Source organism: Abrus precatorius, unplaced genomic scaffold (assembly GCF_003935025.1).
Source record: "Abrus precatorius isolate BTA unplaced genomic scaffold, Abrus_2018 Scaffold5, whole genome shotgun sequence".
NCBI classification, from domain to species: domain Eukaryota; kingdom Viridiplantae; phylum Streptophyta; class Magnoliopsida; order Fabales; family Fabaceae; genus Abrus; species Abrus precatorius.
This window is the reverse complement of record NW_020874395.1, coordinates 9,839,844-9,865,012: the sequence shown is the minus strand read 5'-3', so window position 1 is coordinate 9,865,012 and position 25,169 is coordinate 9,839,844. Positions and strand designations below refer to the sequence as shown.

Here is a 25,169-nt window from a genome sequence, read left to right as displayed (position 1 = left end):
CAGTGGATTTTTCCCACTGGCCGTGGTTCTTACTGCCTGGAAGGGAAAATTGAGCATGTCTGGGTCCCTGTCACGATCCACTGGCCGTGGGTTTTTCCCACTGCTAGTGGGTTTTGCACGTTCTGCACTTCTCTTAATTAGCGGAGTAGTTTCTGATAAAAAAAGAAAACAAAAAAAGAAAAAGAAAAAGGAACCACGAACGAAAAAGTTTATTTTTTTATTCTTGGGCAAATAGAAGAGAAAAAGAGGAGGAGATCAAGAGATCAACATTGAAGAACATTGGTTTTTGGCAGACTTGGGAAGAAGATTCAGAGGACATAGTGAGAATCTTTCCTCTATTTTCTGACCCCTTGTTTCGTTTTTGATTTTCTTCTATGTTGGGGTTCGATTTATTGTATTGTGGCTTAGTAATCATCATTTCTATGGCACACTAAATCTCATTCTTGGGATTAAGGAAAATATGTTTATGTATCAAATTTGAATACTTTGAATTTCTCTGTTATTGGATTTTTGTTTTCTATTCATTTCCATGAGAACCTAATGCTTCTAATGGCTTAGAGATAAGGTTAGATGAGTTTAAACAATATGGATGATTGAGAGATTGACATATCGTTCGAAAAGCATGGAATTGAACCTGGAGATTTGGGTTACGAAAGTAGACAAAGCTCTTTGAGGGGTAATTGGATTTTCATAAAGCGTAAGGGATCTACTTAACGAATTGAACGTGGCTCTTCGGTAATTAGGTACGTTAGTGGGGTTTTGAGAGAAATGCACTAATCAATTAAGGAAAATACACCTTAGAAATAAAAATTGAATAATGGGGAAATGAATTGCTTTAAATTTGGTACATGACATATGAACCTACCGACTCCCAAGAGTTTTCTTATTCATCTTGATTCTCAAGGAAGTTTTCAATCTGAATCTTTTGTCAATAGTTTTTTGGTTTTCAATTCATTCTGCAACATATTTTCTTTGAAATGATTTGTCTGGATAATTGAATCACTGTGAACTAGTACTTGGGCACAATCTCTAAGGGAATGATAACTTTTTATTACGCGATACCCTGTACGCTTGCGGAACGGCTATCATGTATCCTAGATGAATGAGGCTACTGCGTGTGGGGGCCTAATTAGAGATGCTAAGGGCCATTTTATCTTAGGTTTCTGCAAGGAATTGGATCCCTGCTCCTTGGTAGAAGCTGAGTTATGGAGCATGTTGTTGGGGCTAGAGCTTTCATTCAAAAATGAATTCACATTGTTTGGATAGAAAGTGATGCTAAAGAGGCTTTGTCCCTCATCCTGAATATTCAAGACCATGTTCACCCTCTCTTTGATCTTATTTCTAGAATTAGGAATGCTATAAAACCTATTTAGTTTGTAATGTTTACTCATGCCTATAGGGAAACTAACCAATGTGCTAATCATTTAGCAAAGCTAAGACTAGATGGTTCTCTCTTCTTGTATTGATTCAGTCTCCCCCTTCCTTTCTTCTGTTTCTTTGTCTTGATTCTTTAAGCATTTGGACCCTTAAGTTAGGTCTCTAATTTTCTATTTTTCTAGACTTTTTACTCCTTTATTTAGAAAAAAATAATAATATTTATCCATGTATTCTTAGTTTGAGTACATATATTAGATACCCTATAGTTATACAAAATGTCAATATAGACTTTCGAACTTAGTGTTAAAATATTATTACTCGACTTGATACTTTATCTTAAAAAACATCTTAGATGATATATAAAACATCAAATTGTTTCGTTATTGATGGTGTTTAACAAATCTTTATGTGTACCCATAAGATATTCTAGGAGCATGTTTTTTTATTGAATTAAGGATATTTATTTAAATTTTAATTAATATTTTGTTTGCAGTAAATTAATAACTTAATAACTAATTACATTAATTGATTTTTAATCATCTTAATAACTCAACATTCTTTAATTTAAAAGTTTTCATGATCATTTTTAAAATAATTTGTTTTAAATGTTATTATTTTCTACTTTTTTTATAAATATCTTTATATATAGAAATAAGGTAACTTAGGAATAGTTTATTTTTTCTTAAATTAAGGTTTTTTTAACTTGTATTTTAATATTAAAATCACAATAAATTAATTATCTTATCATTTATCACACTTTTACATTTTTAATTATCACATTTATCTAATATTACACTTCATATTCTTTAATTTTTAAGTTATCAAAATATTTTTAAAAATTATTTTTTATTCTAAATATTATTAATTTTATGTTATTTTTGTTAGTATCTTTATATTTATATTTGAAACAGAAGTGAGAATTGAGTTACTCTAGAAGTAAATTTTTTATAATAATTATTCTATTTAATAACTCATTTTGCATTTTTAATTTTATCAACATAAATGATAAATTAAGAGTGTTCTTAAATAAAATAGATTTTCAAAAAAAATTATACATATAAAAAAACTACTTAATATTTCACTGGACAATTTTATTTTAACATTTATTATATATTTTAAAAATATCAGTAATATTGATTATAAAATTATATATCTACAAGTATCTAATTTATCTAAAACGTAATATAGATAGTTAACATCAACATATAATATTATTTTTACTCTACTCAATTTATAAAAAGTTAATTTTAAAACCTCAAATAAAACAATTGATAATCTAACTTAATTTACTTTTACTCTAACTTGTACTAAATAAAATATAAAAACATGTTATTTAAATTTATATTGTGTGATGCCAAGAAAAGACAAGTCCTTGCATCAACTTAAAAAAGAGCTTATGCCACTTTTTAGCAACCATCACCGGGGGTTCTTAATATACAAAAGACTCAGTGCCTCTACTACAAGAAGCTATTTTGGTTAATACACAAAAGGCACTTTGCCTGTTCACTACTCCACATTATGTTCCAAACTTTGTTGTATTTCTAACACCCCGTTTAGTACGTAAATGAAAAGTCTCAGTTAAATCACGTTCTAATATAAAAGTTATATAACTTGACAATATGTTTAGGTTAAGTTTAAATACTGATAAACATATATATTTATTTTAATATTATTAATTATATTTATAAACTTTTTACTATATTTTTAAACACACAGTACCCTTTTCAATTTACCCTTGCTTGTCCAAGCATTAGAAAATGGTTGATAATTGATCTCACTTTCGGGTCTGGACCACGGGCTTTGGAAATGTTAATATCTCTAAGTAAAGAACAATTCCAAAGGAGCAAGAAACTAGCCTTATGAAGCTAGCTTGTTTCCTTACGGAACACGACCAAGACACTTTTCTAGGTTCCACCAATCCAATGAAATCAATGCTATCATCGCGTCCGAACATTGCTTTGGATTCTTTTTGAAGTAGCCAACTATAGCATATTCTTGAAATAATACGTCATAATTCTCATTCTTTGTATAGAGTTTCCATTATTTGTCTTTAATGTTAAATTGATAAATATCATTTTCGCATACAATACCTGGTAGGACGTGGACATTTTGCCACATTGGAAAAACTGGGCCCTCCGAATACATCAATTCTAGCTTATCGATTTCGTCCAATATGGATCACTTGATCAACTAATCACCACTTTTCTGATGCAACTTTTTAAAAGTGTCACTATTCCAAGATATTAATACAAGATACTTTAAAAATTAATTAATATATTTTCTAGTAATCCTGGCTTTGGTGAATCCCCACAAACGTATAAACCATATTAATGATCGAAAATATCAAGAAAATAAGATTCAATATTACTATGCATTTAGTTTGCCTTATTTTAAACAAATAGCCTTATTTTATAAAAGAGTTCTTTAGATAATTATTTATCAAAATTTATACTAGGATATCCATGGACTAATAACATGTTAAGGAGCTTTTTGTTATATTTAAAAGAAATATACTTTTTTCTATAATAATCTTAGTAAACACGCTAAGTGAAGGCATATTAAAAGAAAAAGAGCATATGCAAGGTGTACATGCATTTTACCGCCATCAATGACAAAAAGTTGGCAAAACATAAATTAAAAGAAAAAAAGGAAAAGCATCAAAGATAATTTTTTCTTTTTTCTTTTTTCTTTTTTTTTTAATTGGTTTGGCTGAAAATTGAAAAACACCAAATTTCTTAGTACTGGATTTTTAGAAATCTTCGTCATAACCAATATCATCCTCAACCTTCTCTGCGGCGTCATCAGCAATCTTGTCTTCAACATACTCGGCACCTTCAACAAGTGCGATTCCACCTAGAACTCCAGCAACCGCGCCCACAGCCAATCCTGTCCCCATCCCCCCAAACTTACTTTTCTTTTTCTCCTCCACAGGGGCATACCCGTACGACGCCGTTTGCTGAGAATACCCCTCTCCATACGACGAAGTCTGCTGGGAATACCCTTGCCCATACGACGCCGTTTGAGGCGGTGCATTATAAGGATATCCCGTAGGAGGACCCCCAGAATAATAAGAATCCTTGCCCGGGGCGCCGTATGGGTACCCATAAGGCTGCGGCGCGGGAGAATAATCCCTCGACGACGCCGTTTGCGGGGGAACACCATAAGGAGGAGCGTAGTACCCACCCTGCGAACGGTAGCCACACTCCCTGATGGTGACCTTAACGTCAACCTTTCCTTGTGGTCTTCCTGAGGGACGCTTCAGCGTGAGAGCACGGCTGGCGCGGTCGCCGATACCAACTTCGTCGAGAACGTCCACTAGCCTGAGCCGAGCTGAGCCGATGATCGGCTTGGTGGCTTCTTCGGAGCCGGCGTGGACCACGTCGATGTAAAACGTGAGGTCCTGAAGGGGTTCGGGGGGTAAAGGAATGAGGAGGGTCTGGTCCCAGTTGGCTTCGGTGTCGCCGTCTTCATCGACTCGTGTTGAGAACTTGTTGGTGGGGTCCACCCAAACGACGGCGTATGGCCTGTTCTCGCCGTGGCGCCAGTTCACGTTTTTGAGAGTGCGAGCCGATGTTAGCTTAGCTTCGAGTTCGTAACGTGAAGCCATGTTGAAGGTGGTGGTGTTTTGAGAATGTGAAGTTACGTTGGCGTGGGTTAAATGGGTTTTATAGGTAAGTGGGGATATGGGTATTGGTTTGTTTTAGCACTCGAGTTTTTCGGCTAATTACATAAATGCAACGATTGACCTCGCATACAGAGATAGAAATACGTTCACGTTAACTTTTTTTAAAGCTTTCGGTCTGGTTTATTTAATTAATAAATTAAAATTTAATTTTAAAAAATATTTATTAAATTTATTATAATAATTTATTTAAAATTTATAATAATATATTAAATAATTTTATATAAAAATTATAATATAATAATATATTACATTAATTAAAATTTAAAATAATAAATCTTAAATTAAAAAATTTAATTTTTTTGTTAGAGTTAAAAAAAAATTATTACATACTTTTTAATTATTTCTTTTAGATATAAATCTTATAAATTTAATATATATATATATATATTTAAATGATTTAACAGTCTATTTATGAGGAATGAGTCAATACGAAGTAGACCATTAAAAAAATTAATAAGACAAATCAAACTTTTAAAAAGAATAAATTAGACTTAATAAAAAGTCTGTGAGAAACTTGCTTAATCTTCTAAATTATTAAATAGATCAAGCTTATTTATAAAAAGTCTATCTTAACTTAAAATACTTCATCCCTACTTATATGATAAAGAAACATATTAATATTTTATTTATATATTTTTTAAAAATTTTCACTAAAATATTTTTTTATAATTATATTATATTAAAAAATTTTAAATATAAAATATTTAAATAAAAGTAGTAATAGAGATGTATGAATGATACTAAATATTATTTTTTTGAATTTTGTATATAAAAAACAACAAAAAGAATAGAAATAATAATATACTATTATTTTTTAGTCATTTAATTAATATAACATAAAGAAAAGTAATGTTTTTCAGATTCTGTACTCTCTTCGAAATAAGTAAATAAAATATATGAGAAAAATGACTGAAAAGTTTGAAATATAAAAATAAAGGTTTATTTATTTAATTTTTTTATGTCATATTTTAAATTAAAAATAAAAATACATTTTTTATAATAAATATAAATAAAAATTAATTTTATAAATTGGTGCATGAAGGGTAATCTGGATAAGGGATAGTTTTGTGGACTAAAAATAATGATGGGACATGGTGGGGGTGTATATATGCAGAGGGAGGGAACATCTTGGGTGGGGAATAAAAAAGGAAAGTGGCAGCTCGGGAATTAAGTACTTAACTGGGGTTGGTGCTTGGAACCTCCCTCTCCCTCACCCCTTCACTTATGCATATTATATTCTCCAAGAGGGATAACTTTTACTTACATTTATTGAGTATGTACTTATTTAGAGATAAGAAAAACATTAATGTTATAATAAAAAAATAAATTTTATTTAGTCATTATTTTCTTATTTATTGATTATTAAAATATTCACCCGTTTGAATTTCCTAGGTGTAGCATGCTGCATGCGTGACAAGGAATGGAATAATGGTATATGAAAAGGACAAAGAAAGGTATTAGGTATTCTCTATCGATTTGGACTTTGTTTTTATTTGCTAACCAAAGTTACGCAGTTACGGCCATAAAATATATTGCTATTTTTAAATATCTATTTCTTTTCTTTAAATCAGTTTTATTTAAAATGTTTTTGTTTGTTAATTAAATTTATAATAAAAATATTTAAATAAAAAGTGACAATAAATACATAAGAGTAATAACAAACCAATTATTGATAAAAAAAAAAAACTGCCAAATTTCTTGAAGAAGAAAATTTTTACTTTAAAATAACTCCGTTACAAATATTATAAAAACAAAAAATCTTCGAGGGCTGCTTATCTTTATGTTGCAACCGAGAAACCTGCGTTTTAAAGCAACTAAAATTTTAACTTTGTGCATAAGGAGGTTGAGTTCCTTTATAAATATTTAAATCACTCATAAATAATATTCTATCAAATAACAAAGGAATTAAAAATAATAATCTGTAAAAATAAAATTATATTTTGATAAAACAAATATACAACTTTTCAATGAACCAAACATTTAATCAAATTATATATTGTTATTATTTATTTGTTTTTAATATAAAGGTATTTCAAAATATACTTAAAATAATATATATAATTTTAATATACTGTTAGTATACAAAATTTATACTATTAATTAAAATATATTATAAATACAATTTTGATGTTAATTATTATTTATTGTATAAATCATTTATTTTTATTGATATAATAATTTATAAAAATATTCACTATTTGGTGACGCATCACAAGGAAAAATGCTTGGTCCGTTGCCACACGGAAAAAACACGGTACATGACTGCATGGTTGTTTTTATTGGGAAAGAACTATTATTGGTCAAAAGGGACTTACTAGTATCTAGTTTAATTTCAACGTAAACATGATGCAAACAAGAACGGAATTAGAATACAGAAATAACAAAAACGACTTGGTTTTCTTAAATTTAATAAAATTTTTAATAAATATGTGTAGGAGAACTTATTTTTTATATTTTTTTTGAACTTAATAAAAAATGAATATTTTTTATAATAAATTTAACCAAAAATACAGTTAAATTATAAAATAATTTGCGCATTGTTAAAAATTGAAAAAAAAAGTGATGTTCTTTAACTTTTAATTCTAATGTATTTGAATTATAAGGTTTTATTTTAAGATTTAAATAATATTTTTGTTTTTATATTTTATTTACATTTGTAAGTTATTTTCTGTGTAAAAAAAAAATTGTATATTAGCCTTTATATGTACATATAAATTATATAATTTTTATTTAGTATCTGTACTTACGTTTAAATTAAATGATATTTGCTTTTTTCTACATTGTGCTTATGAATTTAATGAGTCTTTATGTATAATTTTTTTAGGGACCATTGATAAACCTATACTTTATAGTATTTTTATATTTTTTGTCATTATTTGATGAGAGTTTTGTAAAGTATTATATTAATTTATTTATTATTTGTTGTAGTTTAGTATAAAGAGGTTATTAGTATATTATTGAAGATTTTTTTTTTGCCACAATTACATAAAATTTGAGGTGAGAAACACACTCTTACTTAACAACTTCACTAGGAGTGTTTTGATGACATGTACCATCATGCTTATGGACATGCGCGATTGTATTTCTTATCTGGTGATTTAAATTTAAATTATTTTTTGGATTTTGAGAATATTATTTAAGGCGCAAGCGTATCAGCGATAAGGAAACTTTGATTAGGCTAACTTTTGATAACTCTTAAAACCGTTTGCAAGTGGAGATCATAGATGAAAATGTAGAATACCTCTCCGAAGTTTGAGTAAGTAATCGATAACACATCTTGAGAATAAAAACTCTTCTCACTTCTTTTCCTTGGGATTCTTATAGTTTATTTTTCTATTTTGAATGAACATGAGTACTTTTATATTAGTTTACTTTGTTCATATCATTATGAATTGCTAAATTCATAATTAGACTTATGGTAGATCCTTTCATGTTGAGTTGTCCAGCTATATTTCCTTTCACCACTTCAAATCATTATTTGTGGTTTTGGTCTAAGTTAACAAATGAAATAATATCGTGCATAGTGCTTTTGATTTCTGTTTACATGAATATTTTGTATGAAAAAAATATGCATCAGTATTTATAAAAAAAAACAATTTTCATTTCATTTTTTTTATAAGGGAGTATAAACAAAAATAAACATAATAAAAAGAAGGGTTGTGAATTGTGTTATTTGTAAAAAGGTAATGTGATATTTTTGAAAGTTTTGTAATAATCTTTTATTTATGGAGTTGACTATTTTCTTTCAATTTTATTTGTGTTATTATTTCATTACCTAAACAAGTGGCATCACATATCGAGGTTTTAGGGAGGATGGTGTGTTTGCTATCAATAAAAATCACACTACCATGGTGAGAGACAATCACAACAACTACCACATTAGTGTAAACCCATTTACATCATTGCATGTGTCATCCAATTAGCTTATTAGCCCCTTAAATTTTTTAAAAATTATATTTGCCCCATTTTTGTTAAATTTAGCTTCGAGTTTTTTTTTATCTGTCACAATTGAAGAATGGACGATTTATTTCGTGTCATGATTAGACTCATTGCTAACCACTATACACTTTGAAAGTCAAAGATAAAGGATTTTCTCAATTACAAAGACTACTATGATCCTATAGAGTATAAAAGTAAAAACACCAATCTTGCGAAAAATGCAGAGTAAAAGAAGATGAATAGAAAATTAATTGGCTTGATTCGAGAATAGATGATCATAGTATTTTCATCACAAGTCTCAAGAAACTGATGCTTATACTCTTTGGAAGAAGCTAAAGGATATGCATCAATCTAGGATAGCACGAAATAAAGCCCTCTTGGCTCCTAATGAGAAAGTGAATATAAAGTTGCAAAGTGAAACTTCCGTAGCACAACACACTAGTGAATTTGAAAATCTAGTAAATCAAATATTTGCAATGGAACTAGATCTTGATGATGAAGTTCAAGTTCTCTTACTTCTTAGTTTTCTTCTTGATAATTGGGAGACTTTAGTTGTCACTCTCAACAATTTGACTTCCAATAAAAAATTTATTATATCTACAATGAATGATATTTTGTTTAATGAGAAAACTAGATAAAAGAATAATAAAAAATAATACTAAAGCCTATAATCAATTTATTTTTTTAGCTGATAAACGTGCATGCAAAAATAGAATAAAGAATGATACTAAAGCATTGTAACGGTACTGGATTTGATCTATATATAAATTAATATTAAAAAATAACATTTGAAGTAAAATTTAAACTTAATAATGTTAGAATAAGACTAAATCTTGAACATAACATTAAAAATAAATATATCTTTGAAACATAACTCTTGTTACACAACCACTGAAAATATATAATCTGGAAATATTATACTATGCAGTTAAGTACTCAACGAAAATGGCATTCATATCATCATAACAGACTTAAGAGTTTCATACCCAATTTATTAATCCAATCACAGGGAACCCAACGAAACACAATAATGAAGATCCAAAATAGAGAGAAACTTGGAAGCAGGAAATAAGCAAAGAAAGCACCTCTCCTCTCCATATTACACCACCTAACATAAAAATTCAAAATCTGTAACTCTTAATATACAAATAGACATATTTAAGCATTAATTTACGAATATCCTTTTTACAAATAAAGAAGGTATGGTTCTTTGTTCTCACCTCGTTTGGCACAGGAACATATTTAACTAAACTGCATGCTCTACATTTAGAACCAATCAACTTTGCTGCTAAACTCATCACTCAGAGAGCTATAGTAACGATGACGATGTTTGCGTTGCTTCCACGTCTTCCATTTAGACATGATTTTCTCTGCATGCAGTTGGTCCAAAATTTCAAAAATCATCGTACATTTGGTGATAAAAAATGGATATATGAATATGTAGTTACGATTTTGTTAACAAAATCACGAATAGTAATTAAGAAAGGAAAAAGAGAGAATTTATTTATGTAAATGTACCACAATTTGTCTGTTCTGGATCAAGTTCAAACTGAGGAACATGAGATATCTTTTGCCATTCTTCTCCTGTTCCTTTCTTGCATCGCTTCTCCAACTTAGGACAATTATTAATACGTAGTTCTTGCAAGTTCCTTAGTTGCTGAAAGCTATCAGGTAGCAATCTTAACTCAGGACAAAACTCAATTTCTAACTTTTGAAGAGAAGTGATGGTTCCCAACCAATCTGGCAAGGATGTTAGACAAGGAAATCGAAATAGAATCAAATTCTGTAGGCAAGGAATGCGTTTTAAATCCTCCAGTATTGTGCAATCTTTATTTGTCCCAGTGATTCTCACACGACGAAGCGAAGTTAGTTGGCTTATACTATTCGGCAAAGCCATCAACTGTGGACAATCCCCAAATTCAAGATTTTCAAGACAAGTTAAGTGTCTCATACCTTCAGAAAAGGATTTGAATTTCCTGCACTGTGCAATAATCAAAGTTCGAAGAGATTTGAGACCTTGCAACACGTGCTCAGAGAGAGACTCAAGTTCATGGCAAGATAAAATTTGAAGCCTATGTAGTGCACTAAGGTTGTTGAGTTTATTAGGTAATGAATTGAGTTTATAGAAGCTAATAATATTGAGATCCTCCATGGGATGCATCTTTTGCAGCGTTCCACTGTTGCTTTGGTAATCAGTGATTGAATTCAACAACTCCTCATTACTTACACATGCTTGAAGGTACACAACACATGGAAGGCATGGCAATGCAAGCTTGGGGACACATGAAATTACTAACTGTGAAAGAATTGGAAGCATCTCCACTCCTTTAGCAGACAACATACCCTCTAAGTTTGGTAAATCAATCAAAGAGAGTCTCTTTAAGGATGTAAAAGCCTTTTCAATCATTGGATCATACGGGTCATCATCAATGTACTTTATATTCATTCCAGATACAGTAAGATTTGTCAAACATGGTAACTTACCAAGTGGTGGAAGTTGTTGACAGTTTTTGCAGTTGAAGAGCATCACATCAACTAAGCCTTTGAGATTACTAGTGTTTCTCATCCAACTAGGCAGCTGTATTCCCATGTAACCGTTCATCCCAAAACTCTTGAGATTAGTGTGTGGCTCAAGGGCTTCAAGTACTTGTTCAGCATTAGCATTAGCATTAGCATTAGCATGATCATTACCCCATGACAAGAATAACCGATTCAATTCTGTTTTAGCAATCAAGTTAGCTTCTTTGGCATCCCTTTCACTTGGCACTTTCTCAAGACATTTAATGTGTAGCTTGCCTCCTAGCTGTAAATCATGTAACTCTGCCAAGCCAAACCCTTCCTTTGAATCAACAACGAAAACACTCAATGATTTTAGACAAGTTAAGGTCCCAATTTTGGAGGGCATTGCTACTAATGACTTGCAGCCTTTAATAATGAGGTGTCTCAGATCCTTGAGTTGTGTCAACTGCTCAGGAAGACTAGAAAGATAAAAGCAATTATCCAGTTCTAGTATTTGCAATTTTTGTAGCCTGCAAATTGACTCTGGCAAAGATGTGATGTCACAGTTACAAAGGTTCAAGTATCTCAAATGTGTTAAATTCTTGAGAGCTGATGAGGGTTGAAAAGAACCTACACGTAATGCTCGAAGCGTATGGCTGGAAGACAAAAAGCCTACATTTGATGGAAGTGGACAAAAATCAAGAAAGGTTCTCAAGGATTCAACTTTCCTTAAGGGAATCATGTTGTAGTTGATTCGCTTATTGGGGTTGAAGTAACTGAAGTGGTGAACTCTGCTTGAACAATTAGTTAAGCTTGTGCCATTGGAAGCCACACATTCTTCCCCCATTATTGACTGAGCAAGATCATGAACTAAATCATGCATCTTGAATTCAATGTAGCCAAATGCATCAGTCTTGACTTCTTGGAAAAATGATCGCTGGTATAGTTCATTCCACACCTCATTGCCAACACGCTCCACCTCCAAATTTCCTCTAGATGAAATAAGCCCATTAGCCATCCATAAAAAGATTAGATTTTTCTTCTTCATCTTAAAATCCTTGGGGAAAATGGCACAAAAAGAAAAACATCGCCTTAATGATAATTTCAAATTAAAGTAGCTTAGCCTCAAAGCAGACATGATTGGATTTGGATTATCATCAGAAATATTCCAAAGCTTACTTTCTTTTATAGAAATCCACTGATTTTCCTCCCTTTTGAAGCGCAAAAGGCTCCCCAATGCTTTGGCTGCAAGAGGCGAACCAACACATTTTCTCACTATCTCCTTGCCAATTTTTACAAGCTCTTCACACTCTTTCTCACTTGGTCCAAATGCATGTTGTTTGAACAATGACCAAATGTGATTCTCTTGTAAACCTTGCAAACGATGAGTAGGGTGTGCTCCCATGATGGATGCAACAGTCTCAAGTCTAGTAGTGACCAAAACTGAAGCACCTTTTGTTTCACTTGCACACTGCAAGAAACACTTGAACTTATCCCATTTCACTTGCTCCTCATTCCACACATCATCTAGAACAAGCAAATACCTTTTGCTTTGCAACACTTCCTGAGCTTTCTTTTGCATTGCTTCTAAAGTCAACAATTTTGGGTTTCGTCCAGTGACAGATTCAACAATAGATTGCAACATTTTCATGGTACTAAAATCATCAGAAACAGAAACCCAAATTTTCAGATCAAAATATTTGCTTACCCTTTCATCATTGAAGACAAGTTGAGCAAGTGTTGTTTTTCCAAGCCCACCAATGCCAACAATGGAACAGATAGAGAGCTCTTGGCAGTTACTAGCTTGACTCACAAGAAACTCAACAATTTGTTCTTTGTCTTGATCTCTACCAAACACTTTGGGTTCAGTGATGATAGAACTTGTTTGGCGCCATTCATCATCTTGAGATCGGTTCTCTACGATTACTTCATGCAATTCAAACCTGCTTCTTTGTTTGGCAATATCATCAAACCTATTAGAAACATCGTTCATCCTCTTGCCAACATCATAACGAGACAAAATCTTCTTAGGATTGGAATAAGTGGCACAATTGCTACCTGCTAGTACATTAAATTCTATTGAATATTCATCCAATATGTCATCTAAGACATATGCTGCATCACTCAGTTTCTGTAGCCAAATCTTGACAGCATGGCTTGTTATTTGCTTTTCTTCAGCATCTTTAAGAACAGCACGAATCAAGGTGAGATTCTCTGATAGGCTTTGGATCTGTTGGTCAACGCCCCAAAAGGTTGCAAGCTCCTCTTGGACAAAACTTCTGAGGTTGTCAATCACGATTCCAAGTAATGCTTCAGCCATTTTCCTGGTACTCACTCTGCAATGAATCAAAGCTTTGAGATGGTTTTGTGCTAGACAATGGATGTGCTAAATCTCAATGATTGTACTTAGTTTAGTATAACTTTTTCTTATCGTCAACAAATGTCACATGATCATAAAAAATTGAAAAATTTACTAATACATTGCAAATGAAAAATATTGCTTGTATCACAGTATATTTTTAATAATACATCTACGTAAAAAAGTAAAAGGGCATTGGATAATTTTTTTAAAAAGTCTTTATAAGAGAAAAAATATTATAAAAATTTAATAATTTTTTTAATAATTTAAAAAATAATTTATTTCTTTAAATTATAGAGAAGTTAAATAAAAAAAGTTTCTCATAATTTTTTTAAGAAATATTTTATTATTTTATATTAAATTTTTTCTCTCTGTAAGAACATGTATTCATGTTTATCTAAATTTAATTGAAGTACAGAAATACAAATATATATGTACATATATTAAACGTAATATTAATTTTTATTAATTTAAATAATTAAAGTGATCATTATTAACATTGCACATGCACAACAGCTGGCGTAGACAGACTTGCAAAATTTTCGGGAGTATTAATTTAAGTTCAATTTCGATGAACTTTTATAAAGTTTATAAGAAACGAAAATTAGTAAAAAAAATTATAAATCAGAAATAATATATGTTTTTCTATGGTTTAATTTTTTCTGAAAAAATGAGAAGCACTGAGCACAGCTTGGTCTCGTGTTCGAAAAACACAGGAAAATTCTCTCATGTGTAACATTAATTTATGCTGGGTAAATAGCTACCGAGAAAATCATTTCTCTCTAGAATTTCGGTTAATAATTGGTTATTGTTCATGTTCTCAACAACGTGTTTCTATCAGGGGAGAGGAACGGCAAAAGGAAAAAAAGTAGAGAAATGTTAAATGTTTAAATTAAAGAAAATATATATATCATAACTAATTAGAATGTTAATTTATACATTAATTAAAAAAAATCAATTTTTATTTTTAAGATTAAATTTAATCATCAAAATAAAAAATATTAAAAACTTATTTATTATAGTAAAGTTATAAAAATGTAATAAATACTTAGATATTTTAATTATTCTTTCTTATAATTATTTGATTAAATTTAGTCTCATTTTATTAAAATATTTGACGTTAATATTTTTTATTAATTACTACAAAAATTATTGACTTTTTACAGTATAAAAAATTTATACTGTTATTGTAGTAAATTTATAAAATTTTATATTATAAATTACAAATTGTATTATATTAGTATTATTAAATGTTATAATTTTTAATAAAAATAATATTTATTGATTTTATATCCTTTTATATACAGTAATTTTTTTTTAATATGATAATAGTATTGTAAATGGAAATCGTTGCTTATATTATACAGTATTAAATATGTATATAAAAAGTAAATAAGAATAAATAGTAAAATTATATATAATGAATACGTTTAAAAGGGTTTATTGGTAATTTATGCAAATAATTTATAATTTTTACAAATTTATTTTATCTGATTTTACAATCAAAGTTATAACAAATTATTATTTATTTTTAAAATAAATGTTTTATCAAATTATGATAATTCAAAATAACAAAGAAAAAATGATAATTCGAAATAACGAAAGTCGTTAACGCTGATCAGCATTGCAGTTGTTGACGACAAAGGTGCACAACAGCAAGACAGGATACACTTTAAAGATTTTCAGGAATTTTGTCAGTTAATTTAATCTTAAAGTCGTTATCGAGAATTGCTTTTTAATAATCTTGTTTGTTTTATTGTTTAGAAGAACGTTAACGTTAATTTTTAAATATTTAAAAAATAATGTTTTTATTAAAAACATTTAGTACTTATGATATTTTTATATAATAAATATTTACTTTCTTAATAAAGTTATACTTTTCAAATATTTAAAATTAGTTTTACGAATTATATTAACTGAACTGTATATCAACTTGAATATACTATCACCCTTTTTAACATATTTCTTTTAATATATTTTTAATTGCTAATTGAAATTTATTAAAAGCTGTAAAAATATAAAAATATTAATTTTAAAATAAAAAAGTGAGACCTACAATATTCAATAAAAAAAAGTGCAAGTTGACTGCATGTTGACAAAGTGTGAATTTTCAAGGTCTCGTATTCGAAAAATACCGGAATATTCTCTCTTTTGTAAGATCATCTTCATTAATTTATGCTTGGTGCGTTGCAACCAAGAAAATTGTTTCTTTTTAGAATTTCAGTTAATTATTGGTTATTGTTATCGACACTCTTCGGATCAGAGTAGTATGGGAGAAAGAAAAGCAAATAGGAAAAAGTTCAAGAACCAAGCAAGCAAGAAGGAACACTCAATGAATTTCAAGAATCCTATGACATCGTGATTTTTTAAAATCATAACTAGTTCTTGATTTCTCAGAAAAACTTTGGTCAAAGAGTACCTTAGATTTTGTCTAATTTTCTTGCATTCATTCCTTCTCTTTCTCACATAAGGTTTTTGAAGCTTTTGGCTAATTGAACAGAAGCATCAGAAATTGAGTACCTTGATAATGCTTTTAATTTCTCTCTGCGTTAAATATAAGATAAACTTAATTCTTTATATTTATAATTTTAAATATTAGTAATTAAGATTAAGATCTCTCAATCATTTTAATTTTTTTGGTCATAACGTGGTAATAAATAATGACATGTTAAGTGACATACAAAATGATATTTTTTTAAGATATTTTACTAATAGTTCATTTTTTTAAACTATTAAAGTATATATTCACTTTTTTTTTACTTTTTAATAATATTCTTTTGACTATTTTTTCTTCTTTCTTAACTTTCTCTTTTTCCTTTTTTTCCCCTCTCTATAATTAAAAACCTTTTAAGCTTTGAGATGTATTCAATCCCAACCTAAAATCTTAGATGTCATATTTCTTGACATGTCCAAATTCATCCTCGTCTTATATGAAACTTTGATTTTAAGAAAAATTATTAAATAATATAAATATTTAAGTTAGCATACCGACCTGTTAATTCGTAGGTCCAATATGTATAATCCATGATTTAAACAGATTGGAAAAATAAAAAATAAAAACTCACATTTAAGGAAACTTTTTTTTTGGTTGATTTTAACTCGATTTATATGTTAAACCGGCTTAGGCCCATGTCATGAAACCCAGCTCTACACGTGTTTGGAAAATTTGCTTTTATTGGTAGAAGAATACAAACATTGCCGTGTTTATGTTGATGATGGAGTTTGAGTTCATGAGCATGTTTTCCATTTCTTACATGCGTTAAAATTAAAAGGGTTTGGGTATCTTTAAAGCATGATTTATATCTCGGTTTTTATGAGCCTTGTAATATTTGAAAATTTTGCTTTAATTGGAAGAAGAATGTGGTGCTGGAGGAATGAAGGGAGGGAGCAAGAAAAATAGTATTTTAATTGCCAAAAATAAAAATAATGTTGTTCTTACTAAGAATCTGGTTCCTGGTGAAACTGTTTATATTTTTAAGATCAGAAGCAGCATAATACTTTGAAAAGTTTGAATAAGCATGGTGAGATAATTTTTTATTTGTTCAATTTTCTTCTATGTGAATTGAAAGAATGGAAAATTTGTGTTACAGTGTCCCAACCATGAAATAATTGTTTGATTGTTTCTGATTAAACCACTTGTATTGGAAGATTTTAATTTGACTTAGCATGATTTATGTTAGGAGTAGGAATGATTTGTTTCATTATAGTTATTTTATCCTTGTTTCATGGTGCTGTGGTTTCATGGAGCATTCTGTGGCCATAAAACAGGGGACCAAAATGGGAATGGTTCTCTGCAGGTATACCAAAAGAGAAAAGTTATCCTAGTGCATGCTTAATTTTATTTATTTTGAAGATTTTTGTTAACTTTTTGAGGGAATTTTTAAAAAACAGACTATTGTTTTAAAGTTTAAATATTTTCAAACATATACTTAATGATTTTAAGGTCCAAATTTAAAAAGAAATAAACGAGTATCATTAGTGTTATATTATTTGGGTATGTAGACCTTTCGATAGTTGAAGGGAACATTTATCTCCATGGACTTGAAATTAAAGGGGCATATATATACCCATTTATCTATTACCTACAATTGAAATTTCTATCTTCATGGTTTGAAAATGGCTTTTCATATAACATTTTCTGTGATGACCATTGGGGGATTGTTAGAGCTCCATTTTTGTAAGCGATTAGCTGTTTTCTCCACCTGAAATAACATTCCTCGTAAATTACACTATACATTGATTTTAAAAAAATGGAAGGAAATCCTAGCAAAGAATAATGTTTTTTTAATATTTTGAAGAAAATAAATACATGTTACTTCTTCATTTAATACTTTTTGTAGTAAGAAGATTATTAGATAATATGTAAGAGAATATAGCATAGCCTATTATGAGAAACTTATCCAAACTTAATTTTAAATTTGTAGGATAATTAGTATATAATATATCAATCAATGCAAAAGCTTGAACTTAGGTGCTCTTCGAAAGGTGCTTATTGAAAGAATCCAACTTGATTACGTCTTTGGTCCAGTTGGTCTTCCAAATAACCATTAGGAGGGCTAAAAGCTGAAGAGTTCTGCCACATATTGCACCAACCCAGAGACCCTAAGCCACCAAACCAATTTGTTAATCCCAGTCCTCTACGCTCAATAGTATACATGCATTTATATATTCAATGTTTAACAGAACATATTGTTATATTATGCATAAGAAGCCTTTGATGATGAAGAAAAGAAACATTTATAATGGCAATATTCTAAGTTCTAACCTTGACTCCAAACTGCTGCTTGAAACCAAGAAAAATTCCAACAGGGAGTCCAACAATGTAAAAGCAGACCAGGTTTATGTAAGCAATCATGACCTGCCATTCACTTCCTATGGCCACACCTATTCAAATGTCAGAAAAAATAAATTTCACTAAATCAGCATTGTCATTTTTATATAATCTTTTAATATGTGTTTAAATGTGGTAATTAAAAAATTTATAAAATTTTAAATTTTAAAAATTGAAATTATATTATTAAATTTTTATTATTATTTTAAAATATGTTATTTGGATAGGATAATTGAAGTTCTTACATTTCAAATATTTTTGTTTGAATAGAGTAATTAAATTACTTATATTTTTTAAAAAATTATCACTATACTGAATAAAATTCATCAAATTAAAATATGAAATTTAATTTATTAAATTAATCATAATTAAATAAAAATATAAATATAACACGCAATAAATAAAAAAAATAATTCCAAATTCTCACTCTTATATATTTTTTTACTTTAATTTATTAAAAAAAATCTCTAGTGACATTCTTAAGGTTTTAAATTATTTAAAATTAAATATCCAAACAACAAATTTTAAACTATAAAATTATAAATTCTTTTAAAAAAATAAATTATTCACTTAAATTATTTCATTCAAACACATTCTTTAAAATTTTAATTGGTCTGTAATGCAAGATAAAAAGTTTTAACAGCATTTATTATTTTTCACATATTTTTCCTTACTTTTTAACTTATTATTAATTAATATAATAATAAAATTTAACTTTAACAGCAGATAAACTTTGAAATGCTGTAATTAATTTTTAAAAATAAACATATTAATTACTTCCAACAAATTTTTTTAGCGTGAATACCAATTTTTTTTCCTTTCAGGGATTGCCTCCAAAATTTTTGAAAATAGATATATATAAAAATAAAATTGTTTTATATAAAAAATAAAAAATTTAAAAAAAAGAGATTTGTTCTCAAATATGAAAATTTTGCAGTGTACAGATTAAAGCTCAGCACTCATAATGAACTTTAAAGCTTAAGAAAGAAAAACGCAAAAATTCGGATCCTCACATGAAACCTTAAACGAACTAATATAAAAGACAAGTAAAGGTTTTGAAGAGAGAGACCCCTTTTTTCAGAGTAGAAGGAGATTGGGAAGTAACAAATTTTTTTTTAAGAAAATTGAGAGATTTAAGAAAAGCAACTAGTGTTCGGAAAAGGAAGTAAAAATTTTTAGAAGGAACAACCCAAATCTTCAGAGAATTTTTTTTTTTAGAAAAAAGAGAGCGGCAAAATTTATAGAAAAAGTAACAAATTCCTTTGAGAGATCTTGTAAAGAGAAAGAATATAGAGAAGAAACAAAAAAATTAGTGTTGTTTGGCCACTACAAGAATCTTGTGGTCACTCCTCAACAATATTCTGTTAAGTTCATTCCCATTTCAGGTATTCTTTTGCTTTCATCCTCACTGTTGAACGTTTCTTGAATGATAAAACAAAATGTTACATGGACAAAGGCAACAAAGTTACGAATGATGGAAAACGAAAACATCATAGCTCTTATTACTCTTTTTTTTTTATATTATTTAAATATTAATATTTTTATTTACCGTGTGATATGAATGGATTGGACAAGGCCCTGCACTACTCTGCATTACGTAAGGCCTAAGGGCCTAAAGCTAAAAGTTAAAAGCTAATTGCCTTAATTACAAATCAACTTTTTTACTCCCTTTCTTATTTGAATCTGAAATTGCATGTTTTGTGGTTCCATGAGTCATAATCTTGGTTATTTTAATTTCATTTATTAATTAATTTAAAAAATAATAATGGTAACAGAATAGTTAAATTAGATTTAGACACCATTCAAGTCTTGATTTATACAATCATATTAGATTCTTACTACATCTTGCATGTTATTTATTTATTTATTTTAATTATTTAGTTATATTGTTCTTTAATATGATCATTTTTTATTGTATTAGATAAGTTTTAGATGTTGATGTAATTTAATTTCATATTCTTTTATTTTATGGCTTACAAATTATATTTTTAATTTATTAAATAAATGCATAATATATAAGTGTATCAATTTATAACATTAACGTGTAACTTCTCTATCATTGTATGTTATAAATTGATAAAGTCTAATATTAATTTATCATATGTTATTTTTAATTAATTGGAAAGATTATCTAATAATCAATCAAAATGTATTTCCTATAATCACTATTTTACTAATCAATCAATAAAAATTATTTTATTAACACAATAATTTATAATGCTAATGCGTAGCAACTCTACCTTTACGCATTATACATTATTAGAACCTATCCGTACCAACGTTACCTTAGGTTCTATACAACATAAATTTATCAAACAAAGTTTTAGTTTTTTTTTAATCAATTCAAATATATTTATTCATTTCATTAAATAGAATTAATCTCATATTTTAAATTTTCTTAAGTCGTATTTGTAATTTTTTTAAAAATCTAAATAACCAATCATTTCTTCATTTTACTATACAAATTTTTGCAACATTGATGTGTGATTTACATTGCCTTCGGTTGTCTAATAAATTATAAGAGATTTATGTATAGCTTATGCTATTTTAAATCATATTTCAACATTAATCATAATCAAAATTCAAATTCAAATACGTCATTTACGAATAAAATATTTTTTAACAATTTGCAGTATAGTTATGTGATCTTCCTTCACTTTTTGTATTATTTCTCTAGGGTACATGTATAACCGCGTTATCTTGTATCCTAAACATTATAATTTTACAAAAATAATTTTAATTTCAAAATAAATTTTCTTTTATTAAACTTAGTTTTAATCAACCAACTTTGCAATTTTTAGATAGAATTATGTGACTTTGAGTTCTCCATTGCACTTGGAGATACGTAGGAGCAGGAACCATACTCGTCAAGTCAAAATAATTTTTAAAATAATCCAAATAATATCTCAATAAATAATATTTCTTCTTTTAAAATAAAAATAATTAATATTTAGGGATGTAAATGACTCGCGAACTCATTTTTAGTTTCAAAGATCATATTATTTTTAAAAAAAATTCTAAAATTTTCTTAAAATAAACTTTAGTGACGACTCTTCTAATATTTTGAAAATGGTTTTTGCAGTGACTACTGCCTGGTTGTGACACTTAGACGTGCAATTTAGTTGTAATGTTCTTATAAAAAGGATCAGAAAAAATATACCATTGAAGAGTGATTATGAGATGGAAATTGTGTTAAAGAATGAACTTTTCAAGTGATTACCTGATATGACTTGTGAAGCTAAGTTAATAACTACGTTTATTCCAAGAAGGTATGCTAAATCAGCAACAGCTCTTATCATGTCCTAACTGTTGGTAAAGATGATGCCAAAGTCGTCTTTACTCAAGAAAATAACAGTCATGAAAACTAAACCAAGGAAGAGTGATTGGAACATTGTCACAGAGAAAGAGTACTTGGCTGTTCTTGGATGTGACATGCCAAGTGTATTAGAGACACGAACACTTGAAGGGCATAGAGTCATTAGTTTCCTATTGTAATCAATTAGAGTCTATATATTGACATAATATTGCGGCTTTTTTGCCCGCATAGGGTTAATGTAGAAACAAATTATGTTTATGGGGCTCTTTCTTAACAAATACCGTGTCTAGGGTGGAGAATGACACGGTGGAAGCAGTGTCAGAAAATATTTGGCCGACGTAGGTAATTTTTTTTAAAAATTAATACTGTTGTCAAACTTTTAACCGACACTTTAAAAAATATTAACGGATGGATTTTGATAATACTGATCAACGACTACAAACTATACACGTGGAGGTTCTCCAGTGTGTTGGATGGTTGAGATCCGACTTGAGTGTTGGAATTGCTATTGACGACACCAGTGTCGGGTTGTTCAGGACCAACACACACCGATTGGTCCACGTGACAAGTTGCAGGAGGCACACCGGTCGACCCTCCATCTTCTCCCTTTGTTCTTTTGTTTCTGCTATTCATCTTCTTCGTTGTAAAGGTGAAAAATTTTTGCAAATCGAAAACGCAGAGGAGAAATCAAGGCGAATGGATTGGACATTTTTAAAACTTTGAAAGATAAGAATAAAAGATTGTGGCGTATATCAGATATAAATATAAAATATTCATTCTTGCATCCATTTTTGGTCCTAGGAATATTGCAATCGGTGGTGGTCCAGATGCTTAGCTCAAAAGGTTAGTAAAAATTTACATTTGTAGTTATTTTGTTGTAATTTTATGCATGTAAAAAAATAGGAAAATAGGAATATAGAAAAATAGGAAAATTGGAATATAGGAAAATACGAAAATAGAAAAATAAGAAAATATTTAAATTAAAATATATGTTTTTTTGTTATTTATGTAAAAAAACTGTATTTAAAAATAAAAATAATAATGATATTATTAATGTTATACAAATATTATTATGTTAAAATAACAAAATAATCAAATAAGAAAAAGAATCTGAAAATAATCAAATGAGTAATATAAAAGAATTAAATTGAATAAATATATGAGGAAGAATTATGTGTGATTATTATTATAAGGTTAATAAAATATAAAATTATGAATAACAAAATAAAATTGAAATAATAAGAATGAAATATATTAATTAATAAATTTATATTATAAGAATCTGCAGTTGTTAAATTTGTAATAATATTTCAACAAATATTATGTCACATAAATAAGAAATAGTAAATAATTTAAAATTGTGAAAGATTAAAATATAGTTATGTATCAAATAATTATAAATTAGATTAATTTAAAATTACAATTTTATGCATGTAAAAAAAATGAAAATAGAGAACGAGAAAAATAGGAAAATAATTAAATTAAATTTTATAATTTTCTTTTTATTTATGTAGAAAACTATATTTAAAAATAAAAATTATGATGACATTATTATTGTTATACAAATATTATTATGTTAAAATAATAAAATAATATAATTAGAAAAATATATAAATATAAATGATTTGAGAAATATAAAATAATTAAATTAGATAAATATATGAGGAAGAATTATGTATAATGATATTTTGAAAATATAAATTTTGTTGTAAGCTATTATTTAAACATATGCTGTAAATGTACTTATTGTAGGTAAATTTAGTAAAAGAGTTTTTTTTGTTACTATTTAGTTTGATAGAGTCTATTTGAAGGTACAAATTGTTTAATACTAAAATGAAATTATTTTTATTAAATTTGGTTGCTTATATTGTAAATTTGAAGTTAATAGTTTACTTGTTTATATAGATTTTAGATGACATCATCTTCGTCTCGTAGTAAGGTATTAAATCTCGCCCCGATGATGGTTCATTACTGCGCTATCAGTCTATTCATGTTTCAGAGTATATTTGGGATGGTCGTGAACACCCAATATTGAAAGTGAGAAGAGGTCATTTCATACATGCTGGCATGGAGGGAGTACCAGTAGAGATTATTCCTCATTTGACAGTAGCAGGATTTGCTGGAGTAGCATAGTTGCATACTCTTCTTCATTGTTACTAACATTGTTGGGAGTGATAAATTTAAACATAACAAAGTTTCACCTACATGGGAAGTTTCACCAACCGCAATATTCACGTATAACTCTACATTTCTTTGATGTCATTCTTGACAAGCACTTATCATACAGTCAATGTCTTCATCATCACGTACATCTAAAATTGTATAGTTTCTACTCCTTGAATCAACTAAAATTCGTGAAATCAGTTTAGAAATTACATTACTATTGCACAATCTCAATTTTGTATGTATTTTTTTTTAACATCTCAAAAGTAATTTCACGTTCTATTTTAATCATTTTATTATTCCTTTCAAATATGATACTCTCATTTCCTTCGTACACTCTTTCATTCCAGTATAAAATAACCACAATTTCAGTTATCCTGTGTATCAAATTAAAAAATACAGCCAAAATTATTACAAAAGCTTACCTAAACAAATAGTAACAAAAATAATTACCAAAAAATTAAAATAATATATTTTTAAATTTATATTTTCAATAATATTATATTAACATTAAATAAATTAAATTTATTACTACAAATATTTTTAATTTTATTTATTTATAATAATATTAAAATTATTAATTCAAACTTATTTACAATAATTAGAAATTTAAAACAGTAAATTAATAACATTCTAACATGAAATTTCTTCCAGCGGAACAGCTTGAAAATGTCACAATTGCTTCTGATACACCCTTGTCTGCCTCTATATATATGCATTTCAATTGAATAAAAACTTTTGGATAAAAGTCTGTCTTTTGTTTTGTTCAATGGGTGTGAACGAGAAATGTGTCGGCGTCAACGAAACTGACACACAGCTAGTGTCGGCATTCTTTCAGCCGACACACAAGTGTCGCAAAAATATAACTGATACACATGTGTCAAAACACAACCAGTCGATTTACAATTTGTGTCGGCATTTTAGTTGCCAAAACTTAACAGTGTGTCGGCATTGTAGTTGCCGAAACTTAACAATGTGTCACCAATATTTTGTACGACAC

General features: G+C 28.5%; 2 protein-coding genes across 2 annotated transcripts; both read right to left on the bottom strand.

Annotated features, from left to right (window-relative positions):
- Nucleotides 1-3,886: 3,886 nt before the first annotated feature.
- LOC113867361 lies at nucleotides 3,887-5,007 on the bottom strand. The gene has a single exon (XM_027502640.1). The coding sequence runs from the start codon at nucleotides 4,982-4,984 to the stop codon at nucleotides 4,127-4,129; it is 858 nt and encodes a 285-aa protein (XP_027358441.1). The 5' UTR covers nucleotides 4,985-5,007; the 3' UTR covers nucleotides 3,887-4,126.
- Nucleotides 5,008-10,267: 5,260 nt separating this feature from the next.
- Nucleotides 10,268-13,820, bottom strand: LOC113866636 (disease resistance protein RGA2-like). The gene is made up of 2 exons (XM_027501452.1): nucleotides 10,520-13,820; nucleotides 10,268-10,371 (listed from the first exon to the last, which is right to left on the bottom strand). Exons 1-2 carry the CDS (start codon nucleotides 13,818-13,820, stop codon nucleotides 10,268-10,270), a joined length of 3,405 nt encoding a protein of 1,134 aa, XP_027357253.1.
- Between the last annotated feature and the right edge of the window lie 11,349 nt (nucleotides 13,821-25,169).

Bases quoted from the DNA above. Each gene is read 5' to 3' on its own strand.
- LOC113867361 (XM_027502640.1), bottom strand. From the start codon at position 4,984: ATGGCTTCACGTTACGAACTCGAAGCTAAGCTAACATCGGCTCGCACT.
- LOC113866636 (XM_027501452.1), bottom strand. From the start codon at position 13,820: ATGGCTGAAGCATTACTTGGAATCGTGATTGACAACCTCAGAAGTTTT. The intron at 10,372-10,519 runs GTACATTTACAT...AACTGCATGCAG, and splicing joins TCCAGAACAGACAAATTGTG to AGAAAATCATGTCTAAATGG.